The 27,610-nt window shown below is 35.4% G+C and overlaps 1 protein-coding gene across 9 annotated transcripts in view; it reads right to left on the reverse strand.

Moving 5' to 3' along the window:
- Positions 1-27,610, reverse strand: part of AFG2A (AFG2 AAA ATPase homolog A) — a 309,664-nt gene that overhangs the window by 198,723 nt on the left and 83,331 nt on the right. For all 9 annotated transcript variants that reach the window (XR_011537212.1, XR_011537213.1, XR_011537215.1 and 6 more), the window contains exon 14: positions 8,101-8,227. Coding sequence is in view for 5 of the 9 variants with exons in the window: in XM_070609147.1 (XP_070465248.1) it covers positions 8,101-8,227 (127 nt within the window). In the remaining 4 variants the exon portion in view is untranslated. The remainder of the gene's footprint in view (positions 1-8,100; positions 8,228-27,610) is intronic.

Genomic DNA, 27,610 nt, shown 5'->3' on the forward strand with positions numbered 1-27,610 from the left:
CTTTATAAAAAGAAAAAGTACATTTTCATAATTCTAGTTACACTTTATCACAATAAAAATCCAAGAAATTATCCTTAATCCATGCATATCAAAGAAACAAAAGTTGAATAACTTCTCTAAAAGATTTATTTGTAAAATCTCTAGTTTGCAGCCAAATTTTTACTAAGAAACTAGATTCCCTGAGAATCTTTCCAGCACTAAAATTCTACCTACCTCCACCCTAAAAGCTGGGTAGCAATGTTTGAAAGCAAAATCTTCTTTGCTGAGGTAATTCTGAGCCCACTGAGGCAGTGATAAAGGGAGGTCTGCGTAAATGGGTTATCAAAAGATAATCACAGGCTGGGAAAAGAGCCGAGATGCAAGGGGCTTTTCTCAGGTGAGGAGAAACTGAAATAAAGCTGACATTTTCCTTTGCATCTACAATTAAGAAGTTTTTTTCCAAGTATGCTTAACAGTCAGGTTTACTGAGGTATACTTTACATACCATAAAATTCTCTATTTTTAGTCTCTCAGTTAGAAACTGACAAACACATACAGTCCCTTAATCACCACCACAACAAAAATATAGAACATTTCCATCATCCCAAAAAGTTTCCTCCTGCTGCTTTGTGGTCAGTCCCTTCCTCACAACTCCCAGATCTGATTTCTGTCCTTATAGTCCTACCTTTTCTAGATTGTCACATAAATGGAATCAGTCAGCATATTCTGTAGTCTTTTGTGTCTGGCTTCTTATACCTAGCATAATGCCCTTAAGCTTCATCAATCTTGTTGCATATATCAGTAATTTGTTCCTTTTTACGGCTGAATAATGTTTCATTATATGAATATATCCCAGTTTCTTTTAACCATTCATCAGCTGACAGACATTTGGGGCTATTTAGGTGATTACAAATAAAGCTGCTATAAATATTTACTTACAGGTTCTCTGTGTGGACAAATGTTTTCATTCCTCTTGGATAAATACTTAGGAGTAGGATTGCTGTATAGTATAGTTAGTGTATATTTTACTATATAAAAACTTTTTTATTTAATAAAACAGATTAATAACTTCACTGAAACTGTGAAAAAAAGCCACTACACTGGCTGATGGTATACCACAGTTTTTATGAGAACACACAGCAGTACTAATCGTGCACAATTTATTAAGCTAAGGAATACACTGGAATTATGTAAATACATACAAAGTGCTCATATTTGACCAGACTCAATTAGGTGTCAGATGTAAATCACCCAGCACATGCTCGGTGCACAGTAAGTATATGTCTAATGACTGGTAGTTCTTGCTCCATTGTTCAACTTCCCTTTCCCAATATTACCACCTCCCCCCTACCCAAACTTACATAAATCTACACTTTAAATCATTATTTGTTAAACAAATTACACAGTAGGACACAAACACACACAAATTTCACCTATGATTTTTAAAAGCAAACTCAGTTCCACCCATTTCCTTAAGCTTCTCATCCTTTGGTTGGAGGAATGGAAGCGTCTAAAAGCAGCAGAGCCTGCGATCAGGAAACATTTCAGGTGAGCATCACCACCTTGTGTCAAAAAAGAGTAACTGCAACAACAAATTTATTGTCAAATAGAGAACAGATGATAGAGAGAGAGGCTGGAGAGCATAAGATCTAAGATCCATTTTTCCAAATCGACTCTCATGTATATGCCAGTGTACAGTATTGAAGAAAAAGTTTAGATTGTGTTTTATAATATTTTAAAAATTTACCTGTATTTCGAATTAGATTGTACATATCAAAGAAAATAACTGAGTTTTCTTTTTTTTACATGCCTCCCTCTGACACTTTTGCACGTCCCTTCCAAACACACACAAAAAGACACTGAATAGAATTCCAGGCACACAAATGGCACATTACTGTTAACACTCTCTTTGCACTTAAAAAATAATCGCCAAATTAGCCCTTCTACTAATGACTTTAACTCATTCAATACATGGCTTCAGATTTAGTTCTTGACTACATTGAACATTAGTTCCCAAATACGGGATTCTAGTGGCATTAACAATACAAGCAAAGAAGCTTTTTCAAATTTAGAAGTAACACCTTAATCACACAGTTCAACATCTCTGTTCAAACTCAAAATTATTTTTACATTCACAGAAGTTTTTAAAAATAGCATATTAAATATTACAAAATATTACAGGCTGATCACACATCTGTGAAAGGAGAAAATATGCAGCTCAACAAGTTCTCCCTTTTCAAAGGGTAATAAATTCTCAGTGAAAAAGTTAAGGTGTTCTTCAACTGTCAACCAAGGTTTTTATTACACAACAGCAGCCTTAAGGCTGATTTATGACTTTTCCTCCCTTTTCTGACAATCAAGTGGTTAAAAAGAAAAGTCACTTCTACACACCTGGATAATATTTGCTTGCTTTATAACCTGTTTGAAGAAAGGAACTTTTCAATAACAAGCAAATTTAGAAAAGTGGTAACTGAAAAAGCTTTAAAGAAAACAAAACCAAAAAACCTCAGAAGTTTGTTTGGTAAATAGCACCTTTTGCGTAGCATTTGGAATCTCTATTATTATCTGTCTCTGTGTCAGAAAGTAAGAGAATTGTAGAATCTGAATGATATATCAGGGATTATCTAGTACATTTTTGACAGGTAAAGAAAGAGAGGCTCAGAGAGGCTAAACAATTTCAAAAATACATAGTTTGTTAACAACAAAGCTAGAATTACAAATCAAGATGCCTGCATCTGTGTCTGTTATGGTTTCTTTCAGTGCTAGTTTCTCCCTGTCAATTTCAGGCCTATCACATTCTGCATGTAACTTTCCAGTCCCTATCATCTTTGTGATCTGTTACATGTGCCAATCTCATTTTCCTCTAGACTTGTTTCTCTAATTATGCTACTTACTTTATGCAAAAGCCCCTCTCCAATGCTATGCACACTCCAAAAACTTATCTGGAGCACTAAAGTTTAGGAAGGGTTGTGCCTAAATCACTATAAACAAAATGTTCAAAGAAAAAAATCACACAACTCCCCATACAAGACCTCTAATATCACAAATTCATGAAACTGCAGCTATAAGTGAAGATAAGTGATGAGAAAATTAACACAGTGTTAATTTTCAGCATTGTTTCAATGCTAAAAGAAAATAAAATATCATGTTTTAAATACCTATAAAGACTAAACCAGAATAATGTTGAACTCTTCACTTTAACAGGATATAAAGCCTTAGAGTTACAGAAGTTTATCTAAATTTCACTGAATGTAATTTAAGTCTTAGCTTGTCTATTTCCATCAGAGAAAACAGAAAGTATTTCTTTACCCAAATATGTATTCTTAAGGTAAATTAGGAGAGTTTTACTTTCAATTGTTCTTACCCCATAAATAATTTTAATCATCCTAGTTTCTCATCAAAGATTCTCTTTGGTAACTCTTCAAAATATCTCCTGTCTCTGTGACAATTAAAATGTTCCATGAAGTTCACCTGAATTAGGGGTCTTGAACTATATACATTAAACCATTTTTTCAAAAAGTCAGAAAGCTACACCTACTCTTCTTGGCATTTAAGATATATAGTGCCTCTGCTATCAGTGCATGTAAGAGACACACAGGGAATGGAAGAAACAGGATCCCACACCTGACAAATTAGAAAGATCAAATCTAGTAAAATGAATTTAGTAAGAATTAATTCCTCTATTTGTAAGGCCTAAAGCCCTTGCAGCTGCTGCCATGGAAGCTAATGGGAAACCACTTGGACTTAAGGAAAAGAAATCTCTGGGAGGCACATGAAAAGTCAGAGAAGCTGAGAGGAGCTGAAGTTGGAGGAAGACCTCTAGATCTGATCACACCGTGCCTCAACTTCTAAAACTTAAATACCACAAGCCCAAGGCGGGGAAGCTATTACTTAGCAGAAGACTTTGTGGAAAGACCTGGACTTTTTAGTAATTTTGTTTTTGTTTTGTTCTTGATGACTTTAAATTCAGTAGCAGTCCACAGTGTGATTCAGACAGCAGATAAACTAACACAATCCTGGAATGCATTAGCAGAAGCATAGTATTCAGATTAAAGGCATTGTCTCACTAAACTCTGTACTGATCAGACCACAACCTATTATAGTATGTTCATTAGCGGATGCCACAATTTCAGAGAGAAAGGAATAAATGGACAACAGTTCAGAAAAAAAAGGATAAGAATGATGAAGATAGAATAAGAGTATCATATGAAATAATCCAAGACATCAAACCTGGAGAAGAAAACACCAGTAGGTGAGATAGAATGTAAAGATAAGACACAAAACAGTTTTCAAAATTAAAGAAGAACCATAAAGAAGAGGGGTTAAAAACTGTTCTTTATAGTATTTTGGAATAAAATCAGGCAGGTGTGTAGAAGCTCTAGGGAGACAGACAGCTGCTGGTTCGGTGGAATCAAGAAATTTCTAATAGTCTGAGACAAAGATGGAGTGGTCTATTTCATGAGTTAATATGTTTCTCATTAGTATAGGTGAGTAAGCAAAGGAAGGTGAAATGACAGATAGGAATTTTATAATGCAGGTAAATGCATTAGAAAGATAACTAGACTATCAAGTCTTCCAAGTTGTCCCAAATCTTGAAAAAACTGATTACTTTTAGAACTTGAGTATCAAGGGCAAATACATATTTTATTATGTTACTACTTTCTTCTCTAATAGAAAAGTAAACGTACTCCTACTTGCATGTTGACATCATCAAATATTCACCAAATATATCTAAACACAGAATCTTCACTTCTCAAAATTTAAATATCTAAGCCTGAAAATCCCAATGATGACAAATACTAAAAAGGGCATTCAAGTCACAATTACAAAAAGCCAAAAAACCAATCAAACTTTAAAATTCAGGTGCCATAAATAAATATTTACCTTATTCATATAATAAAAAACTGCATTTCTAAATTTATGGATTTCGGTGAGTCATTAGGTTGGAAACAATAATTATTTAGTCCAACAAGATGTATTTTAAAAGATTAAATATTAAAAGAAGTTTCAAGAAAAAATAGAACATTTGAAAGAACAAAAAGTTAATACAGGCTTCCTACTATTATTCGTTTATTTTAAGCTCAGCATTATATTATTGACTTATATATAATTTATCTTCAGAAAATTTATGCAATAAAGATATTTAAGATTTCTAAGAGCTTACAAGGACAGATCAATGGTCAGTAAACTTCTTCTGTAAAGGTCTAAATGACAAATAACTTAGGATTCACAGTCCATGACTCTACTGTAACTATTCTACTACAGTAGTGTAAACACAGTCATAGAAAATACATTAACAAATTAATGTGACTATATTCCAATAAAGCTTTATTTATGGGCATCGAAATTTGAATTTCATAAGATTTTCCAAGTCACAAAATATTATCCTTCTTGGGATTTTCTTCAACTATTTAAATATGTAAAAACCATTCTTAGATAATGAAATGTACAAAAACAAGCGGTGGGCCAGACTTGGCCCACAGGCCATAGTCTGCTGATCCTCAGCATAGATAGTTTTTATCTTATCAACATCCAAATAAGATATGACTCATATATATGTGCATACAACCTCTGACCAACTTCTCTTCTCTCATCTCTCCTAATCGCCCATCTCCAAAGCTGAAACCCTTAAAACTGCTGCCATAGCAGAAACAGTGCAAACACTTAGAGCTTTAAAAACAAACACATACTCACACAAACATCCAGAAACAATAAGAAAACTACTTCGGAGAGTCCTGTAAAATAATGGTAATGCTGAAATTGGAAGGTGACCTTGGAGGGAGCCTCCCAGATCTGACCACACAGCAGCTCACCTTTTTACCCCCCAAAGACTCTCCACAACACTGTGATAAACAATATTAAAGATTAATAAGCATCCTTTCCTTAAGCACTTACAGGAAAGTAAAGAATTATGATTCACTGAAACTTAGTGCCTGTTAGGTCAAGCAACTTGCTTTTAAGTTGACCTAGCTGAGAACAGCAATATTAGAACAGGACTTACAACTAGGAAGGGGAGAGAAAAAAGTCATCCACAAACATATTTGTAATCTTCTAAAGGTATTTTTGGAACACAATTCATTTGAAAATTGGAAGCTACATATATATAGTTTCTCATTTGCAGACATTTCTAAAGAAGATAATTAAATTTTTTCCATGTTACAAAGATATCCACAAAAACAACTTTTAATTTGCAATATTTAACCCATCAAGCATATTTCCTCTTTCAGAAAAACCAGAAGGAAAATCAATGCCAGTTTATTCACTCCATTGACGTTAAATATACTAAATTAGAAAATAATTCTGAACCCTAAATCATTTAAAGACGTCTACATAAGTTCCAAAATTTTCCCCAATTGAGCAATCTTTTCATAGATGGCTTAGAGCAGAATTTTTTAAATTCTCATGAGAATTTACTATTTCAAGAAAATGAGGTTTACAGACTCAGGATAATAGTTATAATAATTATTATTGAGAGTCTATGAGCCTATTACATGCTAGTCATCACTACTAAAGTAACCAAAGGAACTAAATTCAAAAATATTCACAAAATTAAACTATTTTGAGGCTTGTATAACACCTGAGAAAGAAGATATGACCATTTCTTCCTTAATATTCAACACAAATGCATGAAATGTCACGGACTGGACACTGTACTCTTCTAAAGGGGCCATACAAGCAACAGCCTAACAAAGAACAATAAAACTCCTAGAGTTTGGGCATTTAACTATTATTTGGGTATCAACAATAATTTAGTTGTTTGCTGTTCCAAAGTCTCCTGATGCTAAGGAAATCCAGACTATCATCAACCTAAAGATGTGTGTATGAGACATCACCCAATCTCATTATTCTCATTATTCTTCATCTGTCCTTCACATCCTGTCATTCTTATGCAAAATGGATACCTGAGGATGCAAGTTATCTTCACTCATCTATGAACTGGAGGGGGAGGGAGGCTAAAGGTCTAGGGAAACTTCGAGACACCACCAGTGACCACAAACTAATATTTGCCTTAGAAGCAGACGCTATTTTCGTTAACAACAAATATTATTGGCAAGGAAGAAATGCAGAAAAACAATGCAAAATATTTGAACTGTAAAAAAAAAACCACTTCCATTCCTTCAATCTTCTACCTTTGGAGACAAGTTCTGCCCAAAATCTGGTTAAGCATTTCCTCCAAGAGATCCACTGACTAAAGTATCCTAAAGAGACTGGAAGTCATCTACCATTACCTTGGAGGTTCTGCCTTATTCTAAGATGAGCTTGAAAAAAAGGCCCAAAACCTTGGAACGGCCCAAGAATAACATCTAATCTCTAGGTTTACCTTAAAAATTTCTCAAGGTCTTTTGTACAAGGTGTAGGTAAAAACTAGGATAAATTACACCTTACTGTGAAATATAACAGTTGGGGTTAAATTTGGCCTTACAGAGAGAAAAGTAAGCAAAACAGATTATAAATCAACAATCCCACCATATTATATAACAGACTTACAAAGTGTTACAAATATAAAGAACATAAAAAAATGCATCCTTTAAAAAATGAGTTTAAATTCATGTATCCTTTTCTATTTTGAGAGAGATTACATACATAACTTGAAGAAAGACATATCTGGACAAGGCACGGCAGAGAAATTTAATTTAATATAGCCTAAGTAACTTCTTAGAGAAATAAAATCCACTGTCAGTTTTCTTCTACTTACTCTGACAACAACTGCTAGGCCAGGACTTATCAAAAGTTGTTGATGATAACGTGAATCTAATAAGTATTAAATAGCCAGAAATTTACCTTAATGTGAATGAAAATGTTAAAAACTTCTCAAAAATAAATCAGATGAAACAAAAATCTCAAAACTTCAACTCTCTAGGGAAATACTGATGCAACAATGGGGTAGGGGAAATGCAATGGACTACAAAATAGTTTCATTAATACCAAACCATAAGCAATAAAAACATAGACAAAAGCTTTTCTCTGTTCTTTTCATTTCCTTTAGTTTAAGATCATTCAGTATCCTCTAAATGCTAAACTGATTAGAAAGTAACTTGAAAAGAACAAAGCAAAACAACTTGACATAATCAAGTGATCCAGTTCTTGATTTTACAATGCCCACACTGCTTTCTTTCTTACCTTGTCTATCCTATCTGGGCGGTTAGTGGCTGCCAAAATGGTCACGTCCTTTAACTGTTCAATGCCATCCATTTCAGTTAAGAGCTGAGCCAAAACACGATCAGCTACATTCCCAGCACCTGAAGAACTGATTTTTAAAAATATACTTTAACAATCTGTTTAGCTATTTGCAAATACTCTATTACTTTCAAAAGAATGTCCAGTCTATGAGAAAAAAAAATTGTTTCAAAATATAAAATACATGCTTCAGGATTCACTGCTTGTTGAATTATTATACCCAAAAACTAACTATATTCAAATCATTTCTTTTCCTCCATCATCAACCATGTTCATTTTCTCTCCAGTAATAAACTGGTAAGTAAATATTACATATAAAAGATCTGGGAAGCAAGATACCAGATTATTTAAAATAGTTCATCAATAAATAATTACTTAATTTAATCAATATTTGCATTCTAAATGGTAAATATACTGTCAGCAATAGGGGATAAAAAAACTGAGTAAGATACAAACCCACTCCTCACGTGAAGCTTAGAGCCTATGTAAAATAAAAAACTCCTTACACACCCATAACAAATGCAATTATTTCTGATGTATTTTGATATTTTCTAATATTAAGAATTTTTTTAAGCATGTCAGCAGGTAGGTAGTCACCATAATCCCCATATATGGAAAAATAGGCAAAGAAAGTATGTTATTTTGTTCCTTTTGTTCATGTACCAGGTTAATTACAAAGCTACTACTGGACATAATACACTTTAATTTAATCCCATTTCCTTTTACCACAAAAAAAAAATGAATATCGATTTTTAAGAAGTAAATTCAACAGGTCTTACTAATTAACAAAACCCTAAATTACACAATCAAGGCCACACAATAACAATTCTCATTAGCACTAGATGAAACTTAGTAGGAGCTGTTTAGAATTGAGAAATATATAAAAAAAATCTATGTGGATGATTATACAGTGAAGTAGCATTCTAAGTGTATTAAACAGCTCAACGCAATCAGATGTACTTGGGGGGAATGGAGAAGAGGGAAAGAGAACAGAAGGGACACATCCTATACTTTTGTCTTAGCACCCGTGACACAAGTGCACCTTAGTACAATCACTGTGTAATATCTTTAAAAATAAGGTAGGAGGGACCAGTCTGGTGGCGCAGTGGTTAAGTTCGCACGTTTCGCTTCTCGGCGGCCTGGGGTTCGCCAGTTCGGATCCCAGGTGCGGACATGGCACCGCTTGGCAAAAGCCATGCTGTGGTAGGCATCCCACGTATAAAGTAGAGGAAGATGGGCATGGATGTTAGCTCAGGGCCAGTCTTCCTTAGCAAAAAGAGGAGGATTGGCAGTAGTTAGCTCAGGGATAATCTTCCTCAAAAAAGAAAATAAGGTAGGAGGCTGGCCCAGTGACATAGTGGTTAAGTTTGGGTGCTCCACTTTGGTGGCCCAGGGTTCACAGGTTTGGATCCCAGGCATGGACCTGGCACTGCTCATCAAGCCATACTGTGGCGGTATCCCACACAAAATAGAGAACGACTGGCACAGATGTTAGCTCAGGGACAATCTTCCTCACACACACACACAAAAGGTAATTAGGATCTCCAAATAACAGAATTTAGATCTCAACATGCATTACAAGTTCAAAAACTTGACTCAGTGTATACACAGGAGAGTGGCCTCTAACTCACACTAATCAAACACACATGAGGTTATTATATAAATCACAGTCAATTCATTAAGTTAAATAAATGGTCCTTTCCAATGTCTAAAAAGTTTGGGATCAAAAAGTACCTGGAAAGCCACTGAGATTTGTTTTAGTTGGCAGTAATTCCTGCAAGTAACTAATCAGCAGGTGCACAGATTTGCTGATTTGACTACTTAAGCATAAACTGAACATTTTGAATAAATGGATTACATATCCTTCAAAAGATCCTCCATAATATAACTTTTCCACATGAGAGTTTAACTGTCAGATAGGAACACTGTTAGCAAAAGCTCTAAGGGCGCCTTCAAAATGGCCACAAGTATATAAATATTTAAGGCTGCCAAAAGATTACATCTTTAATTGTATCTACTCTGCTAATTAGTTGTGATCCTGCACAACAAAGGAAGATCACATGAACAGGTCTTTGGAGAGTCAAGGTGGACTGCCCAAGGGAGATGGTTTCTAACCTACGACCTGAAAAATGAGTGGGGACCAGACAGGTAAAGGGAAAGAAGAAGAAGAGAGAGAAAACAGAACAATGAAAATGGAAAACAGTTCAAATAGCTCAGCATGGCAGTAAGGTGGAAATTTAAGATTAGTACAGAAAGATAAACCAAGGCTGGATAACAAAGGCTTCGTTACCCAAATTGCTGTGTTTGGATTTTATCTTAAACTTAATGGGAAATCTCAAGTAGAGACATGACAAAATCAGCTTTATGTTTTTGAGGACCACTATGGCTACAGTGTGGAGAACAGGTTAAAAAAGGGCAATACCGGTCTGTTCTCCAGTCCAGCATGTAGGGATCTTGGAAGTCTTAATTCCCTCCTAACAAGTAAAAAGCTGAACAAACTGAAAAATTAACAACTCTTCTTAGATTCCTCAGAAATGTGAGATCAGAGATATCTTAATTGGTTCAGGCTGCTGTAACAAAATACCACAACTTGGGTGGTTTATGAACAATAGAAATTTATATTTCTCATTGTCTAGAGGCTGGGAAGTCCAAGATCAAGGTGCCAGCATGGTTGGGTAAGAGCCCTTTTTCTGGTTCATAACCAATACCTTTCTCACATGGTGGAAAAGGGCAAGCAAGCTCTCTGGGGCCTCTCTCATAAAGACACAAATCCCACTCATGAGAGCCTCACCCTTACGACCTAAGCACCTCCCAGAGGCCCCACATCTTAGGATTTCATCATATGAATTTTGGGAGGAAACATTCAGGCTATAGCAACAAGGCAAACCATTGCTCCCAAAATTGGAGAGACAGGCTGGATACAGAGAAACCAATGAGCAGAAACCTCCATGGGAACCAGTGCCGGGGTAGGGAAATCTGAAACATAACTGATGAATTGCTGGAGGCTCAATGTGGAAAAGTCTGAGAGTTAAATACTCCAGGAAGAGCCAATCATAGGGAAATCATCACATTTTTGTGAGCTTAAGCTCCAGAAGCTATACCAGGTTCTTACAGGAAAGATGTAAGGAAAATCTCCTTATACTTCCAGCAGGAGAAGGGGGAAAGTACCATTTTGAACATGCCAGAACATTCTGTACTTCTTAACAAGTCCTGCCTTCAAGAGAAACTATTTTACCAGAACCAAAACTATTAGGATTTTATCAGAGCCCAGTTGAATTGGAGGAAGGAAAATACCCAACTCTAGCCCTTACTAGCCATCTTGTTCCACTCTAAGGAAGGGGGAGTTACTGAAAAGCAATTGTGAAGTTCACAGTCCAGCAACACAGACTCACTAAAAGAATGCAACTTAATCATAGGACCATAGAATACTTCTCCTCCCAACAACACCTTAATACTACATTACTAAAGGCCTATTTACAACAGTTCATTTTACCTAGTACATCGTGTCCGTCTATCAGGAAAAACCACAAGACATACTAAAAGGCAAAGAAAAAACACAATTTGAAGAAACTGAGCAAACACTAGAACCAGAGAATGAGCAGGAATGTTGCAATTATCAAACCAGGAATTTTTTTTTTAAACTACGATTAATATGCTAAGGGTTCTAATGGACAAAGCAGACAACATACAAGAAAGGGACAATGTAAGCCTAGAAATGGAAATTCTAAGACTCATAAAGAAGTGCTAGAAATCAAAACACTTACAGAAATAAAGAATGCTGTTGATGTGCTCATTAGTAGACTAGACATGGCTGAGGGAAGAATTTCTGAGTTTAAGTATATGGCAATAGAAACTTCCAAAATTGAAAAGCAAAGAGAACAAAAGACTCAGAAAAAAAAAAGAAACAAAAGACTATTCAAGAACTGTGGACAACTACAAAAGGAGTAATAAATGTGTAACTAAAATACCCAAAGGAGAAGAAAGAGAGTAGGATAGAAGAAATATTTGAAGCACTAATGACAGAACTTCCCCAAATTAATGTCTGACACCAAACCACAGATCCAGGAAGCCCAGAGAACATAAAGCAGGATAAATGCCAAAAAAACTACACCTAGGCATATTATTTTCAAACCACAGAAAGTCAAAGACAAAGAAAAAATCTTCGAAGAAGCCAGAGGATAAAAACACTTTACCTTAGAGGAGCAAAGATAAGAATTATATTGGGTGACTCCTCAGAAACCATGTAAGCAAGGAGACTAGAGTGAAATATTTGAAGTGCTGAGAGAGAAAAACCACCAGCCTAGATTTCTTTATCCAGTGAAATTATCTTTCAAAAGTGACGAAGAAATAAAGACTTTCTCAAAAAAAATTGAGGGAATGTGTTGCTAGTAGACCTGTCTTGCAAGAAGTGTTAAAAGAAGTTCTTCCAAGAAAAGGAAAATGATCTAGGTTAAAATGCAAATCTATGTAAAGAAAGGAAGAATATTAGAGAAGGAATAAGTGAAGATAAAATAAAAACTTTAATTTTCTTATTCTTAATTGATCTAACAGATTACAGTTTGTCCATAATAATAATAACAACAATCACAGAAATGATACAAGGAACTAGAGGGAGGAATTCAAATATTCTGTATTCTAAAGTACTCACACTACCTATGAATAGTGCTATTTTGAAAGTAGATGTAGATTAGTTGTAAATGTATATTGCAAATTCTAGGGCAACCACTGAAAAAAGTATTTAAAAAAGTATAATTCATATACTAAGAAAGAAGAGAAAAGTGGAATGACACAAAATGCTTGATTAAAACAAAAAAAGGCAGAAGAAGAGTGAAAGACAAAAACAGGAAAAAAGAACAGAGCCAACGAATAGAAAACAATAATAAATATGATAGTATTATCTAACTATATCACAATAATCACATTAAACATTAGTGGTCTAAATAAACCAATTAAAAGAGTGGATGAAAAAACAGGACCCAACTATATGTTGTCTACAACAAATCCACTTTAAATATAAAAATACATATAGATTAAAAGTAAAGGGATGGAAAAAGATGTACAACTTTAACACTAATGAAAAAAAGCTGGAGTAGCTATATTAATTTCAGACAGAGCAGACTTCAGAACAAGAGAAATTATCAGGGATAAAGAGGGGCATTACATAATGATAAAGGAGTCAATAGTCCAAGAAGACATAACAGTCCTTAATGTGCATTACCTAACAGCAGAGCATCAAAATATGTAAGGCAAAAAGTGATAGGACTGCAAGCAGAGAGAGACGAATCCAATCTTTGAAATCTCAACACTCCTCTATCAGAAATGGATAGATCCAGCAGGCAGAAAATCTACAATAAGGACACAGTTGAACTCAATAGTATCATCAATCAACTGGATACAATTGTTATCCATATACCACTTCATCCAACAACAGCAGAACACACATTCTTCTCAAAGTCATATGGAACATTCACGAAGATAGACTATATTCTGGGCCATAAAACATACTTTAACAAATTATAAAGAATAGAAATGAGGGGCTGGCCCCATGGCCAGGTGGTTAAATTCATACGCCCCACTTCAGTGGCCCAGGGTTTTACCAGTTCAGATCCTGGGCGCAGACCTAGCTCCACTCATCAGGCCATGCTGAGGCAGCATCCCACATAGCACAAACAGAAGGACCTACAACTAGAATATACAACTACATACTAAGGGGCTTTGGGAAGAAGAAGAAGAAGGAAAAAAAAAGTAGTAGAAGATTAGCAACAGATGTTAGCTCAGGTGCCAATCTTTAAAAAATATTAATTAAAAAAAAGAATAGAAATCATACAATGTATGCTATCAAACCACAATGAAATTAAACTAGAAATCAACAGCAGATAGTTGGAAAATTCCAAAATACTCGGAGATTAAAAAAAAAACATTTCTAAGTAATACATGGGTCAAAGAAGAAATCTCAACAGAAGTCAAAAAAGATTTTAAACTGAATGAAAATGAAAACACAACCTCTCAAAATTTGTAGGAGGTAGTGAAAGCAGTGCTTAAAGGGAAATTTACAGCACTGAATGCATATATTAGAAAAGAAGATCTAAAATCAATAATCTAAGATTCCATGTTAGGAAAGTGAAAAAAGAGAAAATGAAATCCAAAGTAAACAGAAGAAAAGAAATAATAAAAATCAGAGCAGAAATCAATAAAATGGATAACAGGAAATTAAAAGAGAAAATCAACAAAACCAAAAGCTGGTTCTCTGAAAAGATAAAAAAAAAAATGATAAGCTTTTAGATAGGCTAACTAAGGAAAAAGAGAAAAAGACACAATTTACTAATATCAGAAATGAAAGAGGGGATATCACTACAGATCCCATAGATCTTAAAAGTTTAATAAAAGATACACTATGAATAATAACACTACACCCCCAAATTTTAAAATCTAGATGAAATGGGCCAATTCTTTGAAAGTCACAATCTGCTAAAACTTACAAAAGAAGACCTAGATAATCTAAATAGGCTTATAACAATTAAAGAAATTGAATCAATAATTAACAATCTTCCAAGACAAAAAGTATCAAAGCCAGATGGGTTTATTGGTAAATTCTACCAATCATTTAAGGAAGAAATTATACCAATTTTCTAGAATTTCTTCCAGAAGATAGAAACAGAGGGACTACTTCTTTTTTGTTTTTCTGAGGAAGATTAGCCCTGAGCTAACTACTGCCAATTTTCCTCCTTTTGCTGAGGAAGACTGGCCCTGAGCTAACATCCAGGCCCATCTTCCTCTATTTTATATGTGGGACGCCTACCACAGGATGGCTTTCTGCCAAGCGGTGCCATGTCCGCACCCAGGATCCAAATGGGTGAACCACAGGTCGTGAAGCAAAACGTGCGAACGTAACTGCTGCACCACCGGGCCGGCCCCCAGAGGGACTACTTCTTAATACCAAAACCAGACAAAGATATCAAAAGAAAACTAAGGACCTGTGTCTTTTATGGACAAAATATTAGCAAATTGAATTCAGCAATGTATAATAAAGTATGTATAATTCAACAATGTATAAAAAGATTTATACACTATGACCAAGGGGGATTTATCCCAGGTATACAAGGCTAGTTCAACATTCTAAAATCAATGAAACTAATCTATCACATCAATAGGCTAAAAAAAGAAAAATCACATGATCGTATGAATAGATGTAGAAAAGGCGTTTGACAAAATCCAACACCAAATCATGATAAAAATTTGGCAAACTAGGAATAAAGGGAACTTCCTCAACTTGATAAAGAACATCTACAAAACACCTACAACTAACATACTTAATGTTGAGAAAGAAGAAACTTTCCTGCTACAATTAGGAACAAGGCAAAGACGTCTTCTCTCACCACTACTTTTCAACAATATACCAGAAGTCCTAGCTAATGCAACAGAACAAGAAAAGGAAATAAAAGGTATACAAATTTGGAAGAAATAAATAAAACTGCCTTATTTGCAGACAAAATGATTACCTATGTACAACATATGAAAGAACTGACAAAACTCTTGTCAAAAACCTATACCAGATATCTGGACATTCACATGCAAAAAAATGAATCCAGACATAGACTTTACACTCCTCACAAAAATTAATTCAAAATGGATCACAGACCGGGGCTGGCCCCGTGGCCGAGTGGTTAAGTTCGCGCGCTCCGCTGCAGGCGGCCCAGTGTTTCGTTAGTTCGAATCCTGGGCGCGGACATGGCACTGCTCATCAGACCACGCTGAGGCAGCGTCCCACATGCCACAACTAGAAGAACCCACAACGAAGAATACACAACTATGTACCGGGGGACTTTGGGGAGAAAAAGGAAAAAAAAAAAACAAAAAACAAAACGGATCACAGACCTAAACAGAAAACACAAAACTATAAAACTCCTAGAAGATAACAGAGAAGAAAATCTAAATGATCTTAGCTATGCTGATGACTTTTTAGATGTAACACCAAGGCATGACCCATGAAAGAAATAACTGATAAGCTGGACTTCATTAAAATTAAAAACTTCTGCTGTGCATAAAGATACCATCAAGAGAATGAGAAGACAAGCCACAAGCTGGAAGAAAATATTTGTAAAAGACGTGTCTGATTAAAGCTCTATTATCCAAAATATAAAAAGAACTCTTAAAACTTAACAATAAGAAATGAAAAACGCAATTAAAAAATGGACAAAAGACCCAAACAGAAACCTCACCAAAGATCTATACAGATGGCAAATGAACATATGAAAAGATGCTCAACATCATATTTCATGAGGAAATTGAAAATTAAACCAACAAGGAGATACCTCTACATACCTATTAAAATAGCCAAAATCCAAAATACTGACAACACAAATGCTGATTAGGATGCAGAGCAACAAAAACTCTCATTCAATGTTGATGAGAATACAAAAATAGTACAGCCACTTTGGAAGACAGTTTGGAAGTTTCTTACAATACTAAACATACTCTCATCATATTATCCAGGAATCATTTGCCTTGGTATTTACCCAGGCAAGTTGAAAACTTACCTCCATACCAAAACCTGCACACAGATGTTTATAGCTCCTTTATTAATAGCTGCCAAAACTTGGAAGCAACCAAGATGTGCTTCAGTATTTGAATGGATAAGTAAACTGTGGTCCACAGAGACAAGGGAATATTATTCAGTGCTAAAAAGAAATGCGCTATCAAGCCATGGAAAGACATGCAGAAACCCTAAACACACATTACTAAGTAAAAGAAGCCAATCTGAAAGGTTGCATATTGTATGATTCCAACTATATAACATTCCCAAAAATGTAACACTATGGAGACAATAAAAGGATCAGTGGTTGTCAGGGGTTGAGGGTGGCAGAGGGACAAATAGGCAGAGTACAGGAAATCTTTAGGGCAGGGGGAAACTACTCTGTGTGATACTACCATGGTGGATACATGTCATTACACATTTGTCAAAACTCATAGAATACACTACACCAAGAGTGAACCCTATTGTAAACTATGAATTTTGGGTGATGCTGTGTCGTGGGTTCACTGATTTTAACAAATATACATCTCTACCGTGGATGATGACAGTAGGCAGACTGTGCATGTGAAGGGTGAAGGGGTATATGGGAACTCTCTGGATTTCCTCTTCAGTTTTGCTGTGAACCTAAAACTGCTTTCCAAAATTAAAGTCTATTTAGAAAAACACAAAAAATAATTTTAAAGGGCAATATTGTAAGCCATTCAGTTAGTAAAATGTTGCAATAATCCAAGATAGAAAGAGAGATGTATGAATAAATATTGTGGCAACAAAGACAAAAACTGGATATATATGAGAAATAATACATGTCATTACATATTTGTCAAAACCCATAGAATATACTACACAAGGAGACAAAACCAACAGAGCTGGTAAACTACTGTCTTCATAGAGTCACTGGGTGAAAAGGATTTGAACTATAAACACACTGGGTTTGCAGTGCCTGTGGGACAACTTGAGATTTAGATATAAAAGGAAGAGGTAAGACATGGAAATATAGATTTTGGAGGCTTTGCCATAAAGATGATAAGTGAAGAGATGGAAGTAGAAGAGATCACTCAGGAAGTGTATAGCGAATGAAGAAAGGTAAATGAGTAGTGAACAGAATGCTTACACCAGTATTTTATGAATAAGTGGTATATATTCGTCAGCTTAGGCTGCCATAACAAAATACCACAGGCTGAGTTGCTAAAACATAGAAATTTATTTTCTTGTAGTTCTAGAGTCTGGAAGTTCGAGATCAGGGTGCCAGCATGGCTGGATTCTGGTGAAAGCTGTTCCTGGTTTGCAGGCGGCCACCTTCTTGCAGTGTCCTCACATGGTACAGAGAGAAAGAGGAGCAAGCTCTCTGGTGTCTCTTCTCACACGGGCACTAATCCCAGCACAAGGGCCACACCCTCATGACTTTATCTAAACCTAATTATCTCCCAAAGACCCCACATTAGGGTTAGGGCTTCAACACATGAATTTTGGGGGGACGCAATTCAGTCTCTAGCAGGGCGCCAGAGAGGAAGGAAAGAAAACAAGGAACAAGAAACAGATAGTGTCACAGCAAAGAGGAAGTTAACTGTGTCAAATGCTGCTGAGTCAAGTAAAGGAACAAAAAATGTTGAATGCAGTTATCCACATGAAGGTTATACTCCCTAGCATTGGAGAGAGTTACACATACACTAATAACAAATGTTAACCTAACTGCACTACTAAATGATGGTAAAATTCTTCTAATTTTTGTGCCCTACCTAGAGGAGTTTGTGTAACATAACTAAATTGTTCCAAGTGAGCGGGATATTTTCAACAAAAGAAAAAATCCTGGGCCATGCCACATCTCATTTTATATGTGCTATTGCTTGCTTTGTCTTTCCCTACTAGGATCTATACTCAAATGTCACAACCCATCCTTAGCTATGTCCTGTACACTCTCCCTTCTTTCTCCAATGAATTTGTAAGACTGCTAGATATCTTACTGGTAAGTGTGAATGTATTAGCTGAGCTTACTGAAAAGTAAAAATAAATAGCTACTAGGTTTTGTTTCAGATTCGCAAAGGTCATTATGGTATGGTAGGAGGAGGATCACGGAAGAAATGAGGGGGATAGTTTCATTACAGAGTGCAACAACTCATTCAATTCAATTCATTCATTCAACAAACATTCATTGCCTAGCAAGCCAGGCTGTTTTTTGAAATGAGAATGGAAGGTTAAGAAGGCATTCCCTACTCGCTGAAGGACCTTCGAGTCTAGTAGTGAAAAGAAAACCCCACATTTACTTGCTTTTCCAAAATAAAAAACACAGAGTAGTTCTTGAAAGACTAACTCAAGAACTCTGGATTACATTTGTTTTCAGTTTAAATAAAGAACTTCGACAGAATAAACAAAACTAAACAAAACTAGATTAAGATGACCACTTACTCCATCAGTAATGAAGAAGTGGCTCTAACTTATAACCATGAGTGATTTTATACTATACAGAATATTTAGAATCTTTTCTAGAAAAACAAGAGCAATCTCATATCTATCAAAGTGAGGTTTAACCAGGGGTAGTACTGAATTTGAGTACCACTCAATATAGACTTTCATATGTGGTAACATTTGAAAGAAAATCTAAAACATTTTATTAAAGGCTAAGAAAACAAGTTAACAAATGATAGAGATTTCTAATATTAAAATTCACATACAGGTTTTAACTTTTCAAATTTTATAAAACCAAATAATTTGAATACATTTAAAGGTATTCCAAATTTATATAAATTTTCATCATATAATTCAAACAGAATTTCAGTATCTCATAGCCCAGGATTAATGTTGTGAACATAAATTACTGTATAAATTAACATTTAAAGCTGAAAGAATGCCATATATAAGCTTTATTATCAGCACTTTTTTTTTTTTGAGGAAGATTAGCCCTGAGCTAACATCTACCGCCAATCCTCCTCTTTTTGCTGAGGAAGACTGGCCCTGAGCTATCATCCATGCCCATCTTCCTCTACTTTATATGTGGGATGCCTGCCACAGCGTGGCTTAACAAGCAGTGCGTAGGTCCACGCCTGGGATCCAACCAGCAAACCCTGGGCTACCAAAGTGGAGCATGTGAACTTAACCACCATGCTACCAGGCCAGCCCCTATAAGCACTTTCTACATGAGAGCTTATTGGGAAAAAAAACTCCTAAAAACTGTACAACCATTTTTCATTTTGAATCTAAGGTTTAAGTCATAGGTAGGAAAAAAAAAAATTTAAGGGGTTTTTTAATGCCACTTTTTAGATGCTGAAAATGCACTGACACACCATCACATTATATTAACATAAACTAGTCTAAAGTTAATTTAAGAATGGATAAAACACTTCATAAACAGAAAGATTACCAGTACCATAATTGTTTCAGACACTGAACTAAACACCAAGCATTACGTACAGAGTCCATATAAAGAAATGCAACAATTAAAAGTTCAAGATATTCCATTATCAACAAAATCATAATGTATACATCCCTATTCACCCCATTCCTCAAAACTCTATATCTTATAAAGAGGTAACATAGAAAAGGTTTTCTTAGATTATCATTCAGCCTTTATCCCTTCCTTTCAGCTTCTTCTTAAGAAGAGGAGAGATACTAGGAAGTTAGAATCTGTGAAATAATATTAAATTACCAAGTAATCTGGAAAAGGATAGGGCTGAGATAGTGAAAACAAAAATTCACATGAATTGTAGCAAAAAAATAAATGGTGAATTTCAGCAGGAACCTGGAATCCATAAGAAAAAGTCAAATAAAAATTCTAAACCTAAAAACTGAAATTTAAAAAGATGAGTGTAAAAGCAGATTAGACACAACAGAAGAGAGGATTCTTGAACTAGAAAACAGATTAGTAGAAAGTAGCCAAACTGATTCACAAAAAGAAAAACAGACTGAAAACAGTGTAAAAGACATATGGAACTCAGTGGAAAGTCTAAGAAACATATAATTGCAATAAAGGGGAGAAGAGAGAGAATGAAATAGAAGGCATATTTCAAGAAATACAACCTGAGAATTTCCCAAAACTATCAAAAGGAATCACAGGGACCAAAAATGGACTCAGGATTTTCAAATGCTAAAGCCAATAAAATTATTGCCAACTAGAGATAACAGTCTGTGACCAACATTTACATTTAAGGTTTATTCCAAAAGCTGTCTTTGCAAAATGATTTTAGCAATCAGTGGCTAACAGTAAAACAAATACAAACAATATTTCAGAGTCCTAAAGAGCAATTCCCCTAGTAATAGAAACAGTAGCTATTGGGGCACCATTTGCTTGCATACACACCAATAACTGCTTACTCATTAAAAATGTCAAGAATTCTCTTTTAAAAAGTAAAAATCTATTATAAAGATGTAGCTTGTAAGTTATGAAAACACTAAAATTATCAACATCTTTTCTTAAAGGGAAAGTGGAAGAAAAAAGGGAGATAGCCTGGGAAGGGTGACTAGATATTTTTAAGTTCAAAAAAATAGTGTAGGAACTTATGTTTTAAACAATTTAAAAAATTTGAACATAAACCTTTTCTATAATTCTGAATAAAACTTGTTGATAACACAGTAATAAATCTATCTACAGAACACATCTCTGTCCCTCAGAAAGAAGCTGATTCTTCCATAAACAAATGCATTATTTTTAATAAGTCATTTCCAATACCATCAAACTCTTAAACTGAAGAAATCTAATTCATGTTAGACTAGATTTTTTTAAAAAGCAATTCTACAGAAAAGCATTATATCACATTCCACATATTGTATTTTCCTGTAAACAACTTTCTGCATGCTTAAAATTCTAGCTATGCTATTCAGCTGACAATAACATCTTTATAATTAAATAAAGAGTCTATCGACTACAAGAAAACAAACAACTCAATCAAAAAGTGGGCAGAGGATATGAACAGACATTTTCCAAAGAAGATATACAGATGGCCAACAGGCACATGAAAAAATGTTCCACATCACTAATCACCAAGGAGATGGAAATCAAAACTACACTTAGATATCATCTTACATCCATTAGAATGGCTATAATCACCAAGACAAAAAATAATAAATGTTGGAGAGGTTGTGGAGAAAAGGGAACCCTCATCCACTGCTGGTGGGAATGAAAACTGGTGCAGCCACTGTGGAAAACAGTATGGAGATTTCTCAAAAAATTAAAAATAGAAATACCATATGACCCAGCTATCCTACTAATGGGTATTTATCCAAAGAACTTGAAATTAACAATATAAAGAAACTTATGCACCCCTATGGTCATTGCAGCATTATTCACAATAGGCAAGACGTGGAATCAACCCAAGTGTCCATCAATTGATGACTGGATAAAGAAGATGTGGCATACATATACAATAGAATACTACTCAGTCATAAAAAAAGACAAAATCGTCCCACATGCAATCACACGGATGGACCTTGAGGGCATCATGTTAAGTGAAATAAGCCAGGCAGAGAAAGAAAAATCATATGATTTCACTCATATGTGGAATATAAACAAATGTATGGACAAAGAGAACAATTTAGTGGTTACCAGGGTGAAGGGGGGTGGAGGAGGGAACAAGGGGTGAAGGGGTACACTTACATGATGTCTGACAAATAACGTACAACTGAAATTCCACAATGTTTTAAACTATTATAACCACAATAAAAAAATTAAATTAAATTAAAAAATAAAGAGTCTACCAAAATCAGAAATTTCTCAGATTCCTTGCTCACCTTGTTGAGCTGACTTAAAAATAATCTCCTCAACAAAGTCTTCTCTGGTTCCCATAAATAAAATTAAACTCCCCTGTTTCTGAGAAACCATTTGTTTGCAGCATTATGAAAGCTCAGTACATAGTCTATTTATACAATGCAGTTTATCTGTGCCTTACTTATAGCCTCAAGAAAATGGAGAACTCTGATTTTTCAAAGAATGCTGTGAGGGGAGAAAACCTTCATAAATAATTATAAAAAATATATACTTACATTCATTGAATACCTACCTCCCAGACACTGTATTAATAATAGATGACACATATTTAACTTGCTGTGCCATGTATCACATGTATTCATTCATTAATCCCAATAACAGCACTGTGAGGTAGATACTACTTTTACTCTCATTTTATAGATAAGGAAACTGAGGCACAGAGAGGTTGAGTAACTTGCCTAAGATTCCATGACTAGCAAATGGCAGAGGCAAGATTTAAATACACATCTACCTGACTCCAGAATCTATACCCTTTCCATAATACTATAAAGTATAAATAACTTTAAAGAATTTTGTAAACCAAATACACCAATGTGCCAAAGTTAAGTTGAAATGTTTTAAATTAGCACTCTTGGGAAGGGATGGCAGCGGGGAGGCAGGGAGCTTTTATTATAGTTGAAAGGAAACAACTGTACTAAAGAAATATATGCCAATTAAGAACAAATAACCACCAAAACTGGAAAAATGAAAGCAAAAACCATTTGATGAATGCCAAGAATCAATAACGCCTTGAATTTTCCAGCTTATCACTACATGACAAACTATGCCATCAGATTGTGATCAATATTCAGCATAAACCTAACCGTAAGTGAGCTATTTTAGATTAACAAGATACCCTATAAAAGTAGACAGACATAGTGAGTTATCTTCGCCAGCTGTCCTAGAGCTGTGTAAGCTGCATGTGCTCTGCATAACTGCAGCTTTGTATAAACTGTTAACATAATGACATAAAAGTATGTATTTTTCCATTTTGCCATGATTTCCTAGTAAAAATTCTAAGCTAACATAGGCAATACTCATTACATCTGTACAGTTTTGACTCAAACACAGTGTTAGAGAAACAAATGATTCTTAAACTCAGAGTTCAATTCACACTATGACAAGGCTTTTGGGTTTTTTTGGTAAGGAAGATTGGACCAAAGCTAACATCTGTTGCCAGTCTTCCTCATATTGCTTGAGGACGATTGTCACTGAGCTAACATCTGTGCCAATGTTCCTCTATTTTGTATGTGGACAGTGTCACAGTATGGCTTGATGAGCAGTGTGTAGGTCCACATCCAAGATCTGAACCCGCGAACCTTGGGCTACTGAAGTGGAACGTGTGAACCTAACCACTACCCCACTGGGCTGGCCCCACAATCTTCCTCTTTTTGCTTGAGGAAGATTGTTGCTGAGCTAACATCTGTGCCGATCTTCTTCTATTTTTTGTATGTGGGACACCACCACAGCACGGCTTCATGAGTGGCATGGAGGTCTGCATTGGGAATCCAAATCTGCAAAGCCCAGGCCACCAAAGCAGAGCAGCAAATTTAACCACTACGCCACCAGGCCAGCCCCCAAAAGGTTTTGGTTTTTTTTTTAAAGATTTTATTTTTCCTTTTTCTCCCAAAGCCCCCGGGTACAAACATGTGTATTTTTTTTAGTTGTGGGTCCTTCTAGTCATGGCATGTGGGATGCCACCTCAGCACGGCATGGTGAGCAGTGCCATGTTCGCATCCAGGATTCAAACCGGCAAAACACTGGGCTGCCAAAGCAGAGCATGTGAACTTAACCACTCGGCCATGGGGCCGGCCCCCCCAAAGGGTATTTTTGAAGGGAATTTTTTCCCAATCCTGGACCTCCCCTCAGTCGTCATGAACATAATCCTGGACCTCCTCTCAGTTGTCATGAACATAATCCAACAAAAAGATAAACTAATCATGTCAGTTCAAACATTTTCTGACAATAGGCTGTCTAAAACTTGAAGCAGAGAAAATGCTTCTAAATATGTATTGTTTTCCTAGTGCCATAGACCTAGAAATGGTGACAGAGAAAACTAAAATTCTGTAGTAATTATAACGAATTATTATGCAATATGAAGTTTTTTAAATCATTCCAGTAAAACCTTTACTGATTAGTACTCATTGGGAAGGTTGCTTTGAATTTGGGAAAGGGCTTTGATATTCAATGAGCTTGGCTTCAAATGGCAGCTTCACCACTTACGTTTTGTGTGTAATCTTGTGGAAGAGTTACTTAACCTCTCTGAGCCTCAGTTTTCCCAAACAAAACACGGGAAGGCTCGTACCGTCCTCAAAATTAAGTAAAATCTATAAAGAATCTAGCATACTATTTAGCACAAAGGAACTGTAGATAACAAGTACAAGCATTAACATAATTATAATCATCACCATTAAAACTGGCTTAATGAAGATATCCAAAACTTTTTAAAGGTATTTTAAATTAAACTAACAAAGAAGTGTCTGGCATATAAATGTTTACTGACATAAAGCACGAACATGATGTATGGTAGATTTTCGGAAGCTAGGATAGCACAGGTCAGCAGATACATTCAGATTCATATTGGCAGTTCCCTACTTGGCCTTACTTACAACACAGTAAGAAAGTAACAAACTTCCTTAAAGATTGCCATGAAAACACTAACATAATACTAAGATAAGAGCTGCTCCTCTGAAGCCCTTCATAACTGTTAGGCATGCCTAAAACAGTGGGCCTAATAAATAAACTACTAAAAGAAACTTTGTTTTTACATGATGTATTAGTAGGAGATTGCCATACCTTGGTAATTAGAATTCTTTACATTTTAGTCTTAACTATTAGCTATTCAAATGTAGTAATAGCTTGGCTCCTCAGGGTGCTCAAGGAACGATTTATTTTGAATAGCTAAAATTTGCAGATAAGGATTTTTTTTAAAAAAAGATTTTATTTTTTCCTTTTTCTCCCCAAAGCCCCCCGGTACATAGTTGTATATTCTTCGTGGTGGGTCCCTCTAGTTGTGGCATGTGGGACGCTGCCTCAGCGTGGTTTGATAAGCAGTGCCATGTCCGCGCCCAGGATTCGAACCAACGAAACACTGGGCCACCTGCCGCTAAGCACGCGAACTTAACCACTCGGCCACGGGGCCAGCCCCCAGATAAGGATATTTTTTTACTTTTCAGACATTCTCATATTTTAAAATGATTTTTTTTAAAAAATGGAAAACCTTCTAAAACAGATAAAACAGACAGAATATTTTTCAACAATATACAAGATTCTGTGCTGGCATGCAGAAATGCTTCACTCAAGATATAGACTAAAGAGGAGAAAATCTCCACTTCTTTGGTTTCTTGGATCTATACCAAAAGAAGTTGACTTCATCTGTTTTTTTCTACCCTTTTTTGTGTGTCTTCTAAATGAAGGTACTTTCTTTTTTTCCTGAGGGACAGGGTTGGGTAGGTGGATACTGATTCAGGATCATTATTTACATGCTCTAAGTGTGGCTATAGACAAATAGAATTTACAACCCAGTCACTTGGGTGCTTGCTTACTTGAGAAAAGACTCACTTCGACTCCCCTACAATAAAATAAGTGTGACTGAATGGTCTTCTGGGCAGAGGGTAACATGGTGACCTTTCTACAAAATTCATTAGTATACAAAGGATGGCAGTAGTCTTTTTTAAAATGTTTTCTCACCAACCTAAGCAGTATGATCTTCAATACTGTTGCTATCCTGTTATCCTTTGATTATTGTTGCTATCAGTTACATTAAAAAGAGTATCTACCATTTCTATATACTTAGCACTTCTGACCAAGTTTTGTGATTCCAGACCAACTTTTAGAGTTAGTGTGTTCAAAAACTATTGACTTTTTTTGAAGAAAGCAATGCCTGACACTTCATTAATTCTTTTTAGAGGTCTTTTGCAGGTGAATGTATCCCAATGCTTACAAATGATTCGTTATAATGAAGATGATGACGCTTCTATGAACATAAACGCAAGTGACAAAATTCCAAAAGATAGGCTCTGTATTAATTTTAAAAGAAAATTGGTTCAAAAATGACACTAAAACATAGTGAAGTCAGACTCTGCTAGCAGTTAGTTGAGTGAACCAAATCTCTAGTTTCTCTGAGCCTTTATTCCTTTTTCAAAAAATAAATGTCTGGGTGCTTTTCTGCTAGACACTGTGCATCTGAGAAAAGAGGATAAAGACATGACATTATTGTTCCCTTGAGGATTTAATAATTACTGGCATGTATGAATGAAGAAGTTGAATTAGATAATACATAGACAGGCCTTTCTAGTTTTAAAATTCTGTGATTCAGAAACTTATTATTGACACCTCCAATCGGGTGCTTCTAAACAGAAAGAGGTGAAACTCATACTTGTCCAATTTCCTACTTGTTGTAGGAGGAGATAGTGACTGTATGTAACTAATGTTGAAGATTAGGTGAAGGGAACTCTGTGGGTTTCCATTACCCATGCTGTATTTGCCCTTTCTTTCCACAGATCATTGAGAGCTGGGTGGAGAACAGCATAATGAAAATGTTTTATGGGCTGAGAAATATTCTTGGCTGATTTTCAAAGCTGCAGTAGGAAACAAAAACCATAAAACTGACATCATAGGAAATCAAAACCAACTCCAAGAAAAAGTTTAAAACAAATGTGCAATCACTAACATAATGAAATGATTTCATAAAACTTTATTATCTGCTAGAGATAGGCAAGACAACAATGGGGGAAAAAAGTGTTCAGCTGTAGAAAATATTGAAGCTAGACTTTCCCAAAACATTAATTCTTGTATCCCTTCAGAAGTCAAGCCCCTTTTCCAAATTATTCCTATTCAAAACTCATCTAGTGCCACGGACTGAAGGCCTTTATGGTATCTTAAAATGAGCAGTAAACTAGAGCCATAAACCAAACCCAGCCAGTGAACTGTTTTTTTGATTACATATTCTCTACAGCTGTTTTTGCACTACAGAAGCAAAGATGAATAGTTGCAATAGAGACCGTGTGGCCCAAAAAGCCGAAAATATTTACTAACTGGTCTATTACAGAAGAGGTATGCCAATCCCCATCTTAAAGAAATCCCACTATCATGATGTTAATTATTACACTGATTTTATTTTTCAACACTAAAAATTTCACAAAAATGATATATGTCTTTCCTCTTCAATTCCTCCAATAAAATAA

This window comes from Equus przewalskii, chromosome 2 (genome assembly GCF_037783145.1).
Source record: "Equus przewalskii isolate Varuska chromosome 2, EquPr2, whole genome shotgun sequence".
NCBI lineage: Eukaryota > Metazoa > Chordata > Mammalia > Perissodactyla > Equidae > Equus > Equus przewalskii.